The sequence below is a fragment of the Benincasa hispida genome, chromosome 3 (genome assembly GCF_027475165.1).
Source record: "Benincasa hispida cultivar pf3 chromosome 3, pf3_genome.v1.1, whole genome shotgun sequence".
In the NCBI taxonomy this organism is placed as follows: Eukaryota; Viridiplantae; Streptophyta; class Magnoliopsida; order Cucurbitales; family Cucurbitaceae; genus Benincasa; species Benincasa hispida.
The window spans coordinates 68,042,453-68,054,592 of record NC_143480.1 but is presented as its reverse complement, the minus strand read 5'-3'; the positions used below and the strand labels follow the sequence as shown (position 1 = coordinate 68,054,592).

The following is a 12,140-nucleotide window of genomic DNA, read 5'->3' as shown; positions in this document are numbered from 1 at the left end:
ACGACTAACACTTAGCCAGAAATTCCTTTTGCAAGGCTAGATTAATAAGTATCCAAGAGCTAAGTTCCTAAACGTAGACATTTTTCCTTCTTCAAACTTATCCTTACCTCAAAACCCACCATTCCAATCTAGCTTAAATATTTAACCCCATTACTTTTCTAAACTCAAATAACAAACATAATTAAAAAGGGAAAGTAAGTTGCGGCTTTTACAATCTACTACCCCTTAAAAGAAATTTCATCCTCGAAATTTACCTGTAGAAACCATTTGAAAAGTTGAGGATACTTCTTCTTTACTTGCTCCTCAGATTCCCACCTCGCATCTTCAACTCCATGGTTGTTCCATAATACCTTCAATAAAGGTATGGTTTTGTTCCTGAGCACCTGTTCCTTCTTGTCTAAAATTTGAACCGACCCTTCTTCATATGACAAATTTTCCTTGAGCTGAAACAGTTGTTTTACCAATACATGCGTAGGATCAGGCATATACTTCCTCAGCATTGATACATGGAACATGTTGTGAATATATGGTCCGATGTATCGAGGAGTTAGTTTCACTTTTCTTCCAAACATGAGTAGTTTCACTTTTCTTCCAAACCTGTGTACTCCTTTCCATGGAGATAACCGAAGGAATATATGGTCTCCAATCTAAAATTCTAAATCTCTCCTTCGCTTATCAGTGTAACTTTTCCACTTGTCTTGAGTTGTCTCTAAGTTTTCCCTGATAAGCTTCACAGTATCTGTCGCTTGCTGCAATAATTCTGGACCCAATAGTTTTCATTCCCCTACTTCATTCCAACATACCAGGGTCTTGCATGGTCTGCCATACAATGCTTCGTATGGAGCCATGCCTATGCTCGAGTGATAACTGTTGTTATACGCAAACTCGACCAATGGAAGTTGTGCATCCCAACTTCCTTTAAACTGCATAACACATGTTCTCAGCATATCTTCTAGTGTCTGTATTGTCCGCTCTGAATGACCATCTGTCTGTGGATGAAAAGCCATTCTAAAATGTAGCTTGGAACCCAAGGCCTTCTGAAAATTAGAGAGGAAAGTGCCTAGTTATTCTCTCCAATCATTTAGAACTGTAGCAAAAGGGATCCTTCAGAATTTAGTCTTACCCTTTTGGGTTGATGAACAATAGAAGTTGTTTCATTTATAATTTTTTTTTTTTATAAGTTTACTAATATATGTGAGAGGCTTTGGTAGGTAATTAATGGACACATGAATTTAACACATCAATACTTAAGATTATACGTATTAGTTGGTCAATAACATTATTAACATCGATTAATTTCGTCCATTTTTATCGATCTTGTCCACTTCCTATTGTTTGAATTAAAACATATCAGTGAAACTCAACATTATTCAATTAACATACGAGTATCTTAGTAAATACAAAGTTCTTGGTTTGAATCCATACAAGTGTAAGTTTTGTAAACTGAGTCAAATACCTTGTGTTTTTTATGTATGAAACTTTTTATTATTTTACGCTTTTATAAAAAGATAAAAATTGGAGTTGATGGCTTTCGATTTACCTAAACAAGGATGAACACATGTTTGGCTTGGGAGTCGAAGAATTTTACAACAATTTTCGAGGAGGAAATTGTTAACCATAGTTACATCGTAGCATCCGTGAAAATAAGCAATAGAATAAAGTTCTAACTAACTTTTACTATGTATAATCACACTTAATTTTTGTCATTATTGGTTCTTGATTCTGAGTGAAGATCTTTGTCACACCCCCTCCCTGTTTATCCTCTAAAACTGAAAGAAGATATGACGGCAGAAGTTACTGACCTACTTGTCAGTGCTTACTACCTAACTTAAATGAAACCTGCTGAAAACCTAAATTGCAAAAACGACTTAGCAGTAAATCAACCATGACTTTAACCAGGAAAACAACTTAAATACAATTCCTAAAAAAAAAAAAAAAAAAAAAACCAACAACAACATATGTCCAACAAATAGCACAAGAATGAACATGGGTCCCAAAATAAATTTTTCGTCCCAGACTTCTCTCAAAATATGTGTAGATCACACAAGCTTAACCTAAGCTTCTTCTATGAAACTTGGATTTCAATTTCCCTACTTAAGAAGGTAATTAAGGAATCAACTAAGTATACGTTAAATCCTATGTTGAAGAAAAGGAAAATTTCTAAGAGTTTGAATAAGTTTGTTGAGTAGCTTTGAGTTGAGCCTTAACTAGTAAAAAGAAACAATGTGTTTGGTGTTAGGAAACATTAACGCTTGAGGCTCTAATGAAACTAAGTTATTAGAGGTTATAAGAGATTAAACATTGAGGCCAAGGACAACCATGCATTGAGCTTGTGACATATGGACGTATGTCGGCCGAAGTTTTAGCAAAGAGGCACTCCCCAAAGGTTGCTCATGCGTTGGGATGATGAGAGGATACGTGAGCGAGAGCGAGAGGGCTAGACAGTGAGTGGAAGGCACTGGGTGTTGGAGCATGCATGCAGACAATCGCATAACTGCTTGTAACATTATACGATAGCACTAGATGATAGCGCTAAACGATAAGCTTGGGCACTAGACAGTAAGCGTAGACACTAGTCGATGCATTAGGCACGAGTGCTAGGCGATAGACGCAAGCGCTAGACGATGGTGCTACACGATAACGTGAGCGCTAGATGATAGGTGAAGCGCTAAACAATGGCCATTGTGCTAGACGATGGTGTTACACAATAAGCGGACGCACTGGACGATGGAAGTGATAGTTTGACGATGGGGTCACCGCTACACGTTGTGTCACATCCTCTCCCAGATTACCGAAAGAAGATGTGACGGTAGTAGTTACTAGCCTTATCGCCAAAACTTACTCCCTTTACTTACTTAACTCCTTTAGTGCCAACCTGATAAACATTATTAATTTATACAATTACATTCTTAACAAACCATAATATAACATCTACAGATAAAATATTTACAACTGGGCCCAAACTTTACTAACAAAACTTTGACTCCCCTCACAACATGTGTACATCGTTATAGACCATTAACTTAAATTCTTTTAACTAGCCAGGTCTTTTAGTGGCAAGCAGCAGCAGGATCAACCTTCAGGAATCTGACCGCTACTTGGGAAAAGAAAATCATAGGAAAACTGTGAGCTAGTTGCCCAGTGAGCGACTATAGAAATCATATTATGTCATGCTTCACATTATTATAAAACATGTAAACATACTGGAAAACGTTTCAAGCATCTTCTGATAAAACATAATCATAATCATAATCTCATGCTTTATGAAGGAAAACTCATCGACCATCAACAAATCTCGTTAAATTTTGTTGAGAACGAGTATACATCGCTCTAGCTCCCAACGTCTGTATCTGGCCAAGAAACCCATACTTCGGTCTCAGATTGCTGGTATATGGCCTAGGAGACCCATACTTCAGCCTCTCATTCAGAACTACCTACATGCATGTGGAGTTTCTAAGTACCATCAACACCTTAGGTACTTTTTGGATACCTTCTATACCTTCAGTATCCGGCTTACTAAACATGTCATGCTTAAGAAACAACATATAGATTAAGAATCATTCATTCATAGCCCTTAGCATGGCATTTGTAGAAACATAGCTTTTATCTTAAAAATGCATGCTTCATCATAGTTACTTAGCTTTTATAACGAATTAACATATAACCTTGGCATGCGATAAAACATACACGTGCTGGAGAAAAGATGCTATGCAATTCATAAAACTTGGTTGTTTGAAAACATATAAACTTAACATCAAACATCATTGAAATCGCATGGTCTTTCATGCACAAAACATGGAAAACATTAAGTTTATTTTAGTCACTCACTACTCGTCTGGACTCTTAATGGTTTTTAGGCTTCTCCTACCTTCTCTTGGCCTGAAACAACATAATTCCTTGTTAGATTCCTTAGAATTTTCATCTAGATGCTTCAAATAGTTTGCTTACTAGCGAGACCAACACTAGCGAGATCATCACTAGCGAGAGCTTCATCAATAAGATCATTACTAGCGAGATCATCTTATGAGCGAGACTTAGCATGAAAATCAGCGAGACTAGGCACAAAACTAGCGAGATTTTTCATTCTTCACGAGACTTACCATTATTAGCGATACTTAGCATAAATTTTAGCGAGACTAGATAGAAAACTAATGAGATCTGAGTGAGCAACGAGATTTACACAATCCTTCTCTTGCTTTCGCTCCCTTGGGTGAGCTGCTTGCTTGATCTTCCCAACCAACTGCCTGCTTATGCAACAAATTCGTATTTCAAATTCATAAATTTCTAACTCAAAATATAGAACTCATTTTAAGAATATTTCTTCTACAAACTTGTTCAAAACTGGGTTATCTATCTTACCTTAAAATTTTAGCTCTAAATTCATCGTGGTTTGGCCTGGAGCTTCCAATCTTTACTACTGGCCCCGATTAATCTGAGAATTAGACTCTTCCAGCTTTCAAATGGCACCAATTTCACTTGGATTGCACGAGTCAGTTGTCTAAACCGAGTCTTTGAACTTCTTCTTCCTTTTTATTCAATCGACTACCGTCTCGTGCATGAAATCATTGACCGCCTCCTTGCCTACTAATGGGTTTAGTGTTGTCGGCCGAGAAAACATAATTTAAGTTTAATTAATTGATTTTTTTAACCTAACTTCTTCGTTCCTGTTTTCTTCTTTTCTTACTTCTTCTCTTCTTCTTTCATACTTCTCTGTATTAAACCATAAATTTCACTTATTACTTATTTAACATAATATCCTCATGGCTAAACATACCTATGTAAAGAATGTAGCATTCGGGTTTTACATGATGAGTGACAGCGAGAGATACGTGATGAGCAACGACGAGACCGTTAGGTGAGAGATCACTAGACGTGGAGCTATGTGATGGAGCATAAGTGCTATGTGATGGGCACAGCGCTAGATGATGAGTGACAATGAGAGATTTACTAGGCGATAAGCTATCTGATGAGTGCAAGAGCTACACGATGAACTAGACGATGGGTCAAGTGTTTATGTGTCATGAGGCTTGCGGTACACAAGGCTGATGCACCCTGACAAATGGCTAAACCGAGAAGGGGTTGAGCTTGAGTTAGTAGGAGGTGGAAACATAGAGTTTCATGCAAAGCAGATTCATGCATGAGGAAGACAACTGAAACTTCATGCAAGTAGGTGAGTGACATGGGAGTTGGTGAATCGCAAGGAAGTAGGTGGTGGAAAAGCTTGGTGCAGACACTCCAAAAGTTGCTAAAGAATGAGGTGTCATGCGTTGGAGGTTTTGTGAGATGATGAGGATCAATTCCTAAAGCCTATAAATATCATCACAAAGTGTCTCTTTAGTTCATAACCAAAAATCCTCGTGAAAAACATTAGAAAGAGTGTTAGAGGGTAGATTCAGAGGAAGCTACGCGTTGATCATGAAGGGCATGCGTTGGTAGCAAGACCATGCATTCATCAAAAGGTTCCAAGAGAAGGAGATGTTGTTGAACAGTGAGGTGTGAAAGTAGCATCAACTTGGGACGAGGAGTTATCCCAGACTACTCGTAATTTTTAAGTGATTCCAAAACCACTTGAAAGATTAGAGAGTCTAGCAGGGCTACTGAAGAAAAAGCTCAAAGGAATCATGCTGAAGAGTGAAGAAAAGACAGAAGGGTCGAGCTCTCGGATAAGCTTGGGCCAGTCTTGATGATTTGAGGATTCCAGACAAAACACGAGGAATTCTGAGCTGAGAGTTTAAAGTAAGCTTTCTGAAACATTTTAGAACGTGTTTGTAGAAAGAAGTATCTCGAAATAAGGCTTAGAATGATGAGTAATCTGATCTTAAAGTCGAATCTGGAATTTAGAGTTCAAAAGGGAGCCTGAGGAAATCAAGGAACTTCTAGATAGAAAGGTTCCTACCCGACCAAGGTGAGTGGTATTTCCTCTAAGTCTTAAGCATATCTTTTAGAGTAAATATATATGCTTATGTTTTTAATGAGTAATTAGAATGCGAATGAAATTATTTGATCGAGATGGTCAGGGAGCCAATAGACCTAGTTCCTAAGCCCGGAAAAGAACCTCACGGGATGGTCAGGGGACCGAAAGGTCTAGTTCTTAAGCCTGTGAGAAGAACCTCATATGAGATGGTCAGAGGGCTGACGGGCCTAGCTTCTGAGCACATAAGCGGTGATCTATGTGCGCATAGGGAATGCAGGAGAGTAAGCGTTTATGACAAGTATCAGTTTAACTATCTACCGTATGTGTTGGTACAGTTTGAGAACAAACTCATTATGAGTAGTATCAGTTTAACTATCTATCGTGCATGTAGGAAAAGTTGAGAACAGACTCATTCAAGGCTGAGGTTTGAATGTAACCTTGTAGTTATGATATGCTTGTTATTTTATGAGTTGAAATAGACTCTAGAAGTTGCCTACCACTCACTGAGCTTCATGAAGCTCGCAACAGTGGGTTCAACCACGAGGAAACTAACCGCTACATGGGAAAAAGGAAAACATTTGAAAATGGTGAGTTGTTTGCCCAGTGAGTGACTCATAGAAATACAATTTGTCTCAAGCCTTTCATACACATTAATTTAAACATATAAACATGCTAGAAATAATCTCAAGCAACTTATGTAGTATCATACGTCATAATCAATCATACTATCAAACCTTAATTGAGAATGAGCATTTGTAGCTCAAGCTCCCAATGTACATTCATGGCCGTGAGACCCACACTTCAGTCCCATTATAATGAATGTGGCAAGGAGACCGACACTTCGGCCTCTCATATAGAACTACCTACGTGCACGTGGAGTATACTATGTACCGTCAACACTGTAGGTACTTCCTCGAATACCTTCTACACCTTAGGTATCTGGTTTACTCGAATCGTAAATTCATAGAATATTTGAGTACCATAAGTTTAGGCATAGCACTTACCTAGTTTTTACCATAAGAGCAATATCACGATTCAACATGCATGCTTCACAAATTATAAACATGTAGTTTGCATTACCTTTCTATTCAACCTTAACATGCGCTAGGATTAGTAAAACTCATTTAAATAACTTAAAATATCATGCTTAAGATATGCCCCATGAATCCTTTTAAAACATAAATATAAACTTTAGTTGCTTGGAAAATCCATGTACGTTAGCATGAAATTCATTTAGAACGCATGATCCTTTTATATATATTGTTTAAAATACATTTAGTCACTCATGGGTCTTTAGGCTTTAATTTTTCCTAGGCTTGGTAGGCCTCTCCAATAGTCACTCCTACACATAAAAATAATAATTTTAGTTACTACTCTGGTCTCCCATAGGAGACCACTTTTTACCCAAGCTCATACTTAGCAAGAAGTTGCCTGTTTGCCCATAATTTCAAGATTCAACTTCTAGCGTCAATAACTTGAAAACCAGGACTCATCATAAGAAAGATCCTGTTTCAAACATGCCAAAAATTTTATTAACAATGTTACCTCAAAGTTTCAGTATAAAACTCGTTGTGGTTTAACCTAGGCCGTTAAATCTCTCCCGATGGCCCTGAACTGCAACTTCCTGCTTGAACAAAGATTCTAGATTTAACTTCCAAAATATGTAACTCGTACTCCAGAGCTTATCTTGCAAAAGTTCCTTCTACAAACTTGCTTTAAATGGTGTTAATAATAATGCCTTAAAATTTCAGCTTGAAAATTCAATTGGTTCGGCCTAGATCTATGATTCTTTGTCAAGTGCCTGAAAATGCCTGAAAACGAACCTTCATCTCTTCCTTCCCTCTCTGGTTCTCATTTTTGTGAGAACTCGCTTCCAAAGGATCAATTTCAGGAACTATACTCACAAAGCTTTCCAACGGTACTAAGATTGTCTGATTTGCTTGAAGGAATCGTCCAAATTGAGCTCTTGAAGTTCTCTTCTTTTTCTATACCACGAACCAACCCTTTTGAATGAAATCTCCTCAAGCCACCTCACCACTAGTGGAGATTAAGTGGCCAGATTAAGACATCTTTTCGGATAACTAAAAGAAAATTTTAAAACTAAGCGTTTCGAGCAAACTCGATCCTCGCTGGAAAAAAACTCGATGGAGAAGGGTCATTACTCGATGGAAATTTCAATGGCTCTCTGCTGAATACTTGATGGGAAGGAATCGAAACTCGATGGGATACTCGATGCTAGATAGCTTGCTCGATGCATGTTCCTTACTCGATCTCTTGTACTCGAGGTGCGACCCTTTCTCAATTGATCATACTCAATGCTCGATCCTTCCTCGATCACTCACACTCGACGCTCGACCATTCCTCGATCGCGTACACTCGACGCTCGACCTTTCCTTGGTCGCTTATACTCAATGCTCGATGGAATTTACTTGGTGCCTACCTTATGCTTACTCGATGCTCGATGGTATTTACTTGGTGCCTACCTTATGCTTACTCGATGCTCAACAACCACTCCTAACGACTAACACTTAGCCAGAAATTTTTTTTTGCAAGACTAGATTAATAAGTATCCGAGAGCTAAGTTCCCAAACTTAGACGATTTTCCTTCTTTAAACTTATCCTTACCTCAAAACCCACAATTCGAATCTAGCTTAAATATTTAACCCCATTACTTTGCTTAACTCAAATAACAAACATAATTAAAAAGAAAAAGTAGGGTGCGGGTTTTACAATTTTGTAGCCTAAATTTAGTTGACCATAGTGCTTAAAATCCTTGATTCATGTTTTTGGAGGCCATTGGCATACTGTCCACTAAGTTCAAGAACGTTGGTATGCTTTTGGAAAGTATTAAGGTTTCAAAACCCTTTGGATTCACTTATCTTCTTGTAATTTGGGATTTTACCCCTTAATTTCGTGTTCAATTTGGATTCATGTTGAATTGGAAAGCTGGAAGTGAATTTCGACCAAATTACCCTTTGGTAAATTGTTTACACACAGTTTCGAGGAATCGGTATTTGGGAATTAAGACTTAAATGCTACATGTGAAATTTGGTTTATGTTTTAGGATTTGATTGAAATTTTTTTTTTTTTTTTTTGAAGAAAAGAGGTTGTTATATTTTGATATTATTTGAGCATCATTTCATCGTAAGTGACCCTGCAATTGAAATATCCTTATGCCATGAAATTATATATCGACTTGGATAAGTAACATTGGAAAAGTTCACATGTTATCTTTCTCACGGCTGAAGAGATTTCCTGAGGAAACTATGAATTTCATGAGTTATTACGATACGACTCTATATAGTGGGACTTTTTTATTGCATGTTGCATGCTAGATCAATTTAGTGATAATTACCCTTCCACCTGTAACTATGTACACCCTAGATTATGTTTGGGTTCACTAGTTTGTATGCCTTTGCGTTCACAAGTTTTGTGTGTCTATGGATCTACTAGTTTGTGTTTCTTCATAATCACCAAGTTTTATGAATGCATCACCAATGATAGGATGGGTTTACTTGTTCACTCAAATAACCATACATGTTGAACTTAAGTACACAAGTTTAGGATTGTCTAGGTATGGACATTCATTTGCATGTGATAACATAACCTTATCCTAGTAGCCTTATCTTGTGTTTTCTTATACTGTTTTTAAGGTGAGAGAAATAGTGCACTAGACACTTGATGAAAGTTATGTTAATTGAAAGAACTCCTTCGGCATAGTTTCATGTTTTCAAGATCGTTTTGGGTGGTTTTATTTTTAACCTTAGTTTTAAATTTATATGTTTTTTTCTCATTACTTTTTAAGTGATTCCGAATTATTTTTTTTAGCATTCCCTAAAATATATTAGTGGTGTTTTATTTTATTTTTTTTAAAATATATTTTTAGTTTATATTAAAATGATTAACCAATTTTCTTTTTAAAATTGCATGAATGTCGTTCTGACCCTAGTTAGAGATTTTGGAAAGTCGGGTTGTTCTATCGAGTCTCTTGGTTTAGACTTCATCTTCTATGACTCAGTTGCTTAATTTTGCTCCAATAAGTACCTTCATCATCCTCATCCGTCCAAAATACTCTAAACAACTCTGAATTGCTTGGTCTCAACAAAATAAAAGATTAATTGCATTAGAATATTGAAATTATCATGAAATAAAGATATAAATTGCATATTTAAAATTTGTTATAAAGTATAAAATATGTGGTAGTTTGTTTTCTAAGTTACTTCTCTAACAAAAAGAAGCTAGACTATGCGGAATTATAATTTTATGAATGTCCTATGTCTTACATCAATGTGTCCATGTTCAATTCTTTTAGGTTGAAAAAATTTCAACGGATTAATGACATCAACTGATATTACAAAAAACAGATTTAAAAAGGAAATGGACATGGAAGAAGATAGGATATATGGTTTTTTTGTCGATGGAGAATTGTCTTCGAAACATCATGAAGAAGTAGACTTACAATTTTAAAGTTATTTTATACAAAATACAAATAGAAGCAAAATTAATTTTCAATAACTATCGTATATTATAGAATAGTAAAAGTATGCAACAGAAATTTACAAAAGTTTAACGTAAATCAATATTTAATTCACAAACTGTAGATAATAAATATTTAAACCTTCTCAATCATAAAATTTTTACAACCCAAATTAATAAAACCATATTTGCGACATTTGCTTCTTGAGAATATGACGAAACTAGTTTTGTATTCCCCTATCATCTTCATTGCTCTTATTTTTGCAAGTTCTCTTTTTTGTTCCTAGAAACAAAATTAAATATCCATTAGGCATATTATGAAATTTCTCGTTAATGATTTTATGATTTTCATGAGCCTTCAGACGAATATCTCAACATTTCCATCATAGTGAAATCTTGATATTTTTATTTGACATAGATAGTGAAATCTTTCGTTATGACAAGATATTGCTAATTTGTTTGTTTATTTATTTTTCTTTTTGTTGTTGTATAGTTGTATTGATCTTGATGTCTGATGGAGTCTCAGCTACCCAAAGATGTCAAGATATATTGTATAACAGTGGATGCACCCTTGATGACTGCGGAAAGAAATGTTGGGAGAAACATCATAGTATTTCACATCAATGCATTCCAATTAACCCTGCGCAAACCATATATGCTTGTTATTGTTTCTATGATTGTGGTAATAAAAATTGATATTTTTTCATTCCTAATTTTGTGTAATGTTTCTCACAAACTTCTAAAATAATATGAGACATTTTCCATAATCTTTGTCCATTATTTATTGCACACTTTTAAATGGTATGGTTTTAAAACAAATGTTTCCATGTCAATATTATATTAGATTTTATTTATGTGTCAAATTATATCCTATTAAATTTTACTCATCCCCATGCCTAGAACATTGATCTTTAGATGTTGGAGAAGTTTTCAGCGTAAGCCCATAATTTAAGTCTTGTTGGCCTACAAAATTGGTCTAAATAAATGGATGAAACTTCTACGATGATTGGTGAGGAAAGTTCCTAGTTATGCTCTCCAATCATTTAGAATTGTAGCAAAAAGGATCCTTCAGAATTTAGTCTTAGCTTTTTGGGTTGATGAAAATAATAATTTGTTTTATTTAAAAAATTATTTATAGGTTTAAGAATATATATGAGAGGCTTTGTTAGATAATTAAGATTATATGTATTGGTTGGTCAATAACATTATTGACATGGATTAATTTCGTCCACTTTTATCAATCTTATCCACTTCCTGTTGCCTGTATTAAAACATATCGATAAAACTGAGCATGACGCAATTAACATACGAGTATCTTAGTAACCACGAGGTTTTTGTTTCAATCCATACCACAAGTGTAAGGTTTGTAAATTGATTAAAAAACCTTGCATTTTATATGTATGAAACTTTTTATTACTTTACGTTTTTTTAAAAAGTGGACTTGATAGGTTTCGATTTACCTGAACAAGGATGAACATATGTTTTGCTTGGGAGTCGGAGATTTTTACAACAATTTTCGAGGAGGAAATTGTTGACCATAGTTACATCGTAGCATCCATGAAAATAAGCAGTAGAAAAAAGTTCTAACTAACTTTTACTATGTCTAATAACATTTAATTTTTGTCATTATGGATTTTTGATTATGAGTAAGGATTTTGTAGACTAAATTTAATTGACCCATAATGTTTAAAACCCTTTATTCACGTTTTTGGAGGGCATACTGTCCAATAAGTTCAAGAACGTTGGTATT

The 12,140-nt window shown here is 35.6% G+C and overlaps 1 protein-coding gene across 1 annotated transcript; it reads right to left on the bottom strand.

Annotated features, from left to right (window-relative positions):
• Positions 1–218: 218 nt before the first annotated feature.
• Positions 219–1,007, bottom strand: LOC150037493 (uncharacterized). The gene is made up of 2 exons (XM_090312024.1): positions 804–1,007; positions 219–443 (listed from the first exon to the last, which is right to left on the bottom strand). The coding sequence occupies exons 1-2, from the start codon at positions 1,005–1,007 to the stop codon at positions 219–221; spliced, it is 429 nt and encodes a 142-aa protein (XP_090168150.1).
• Positions 1,008–12,140: the final 11,133 nt, after the last annotated feature.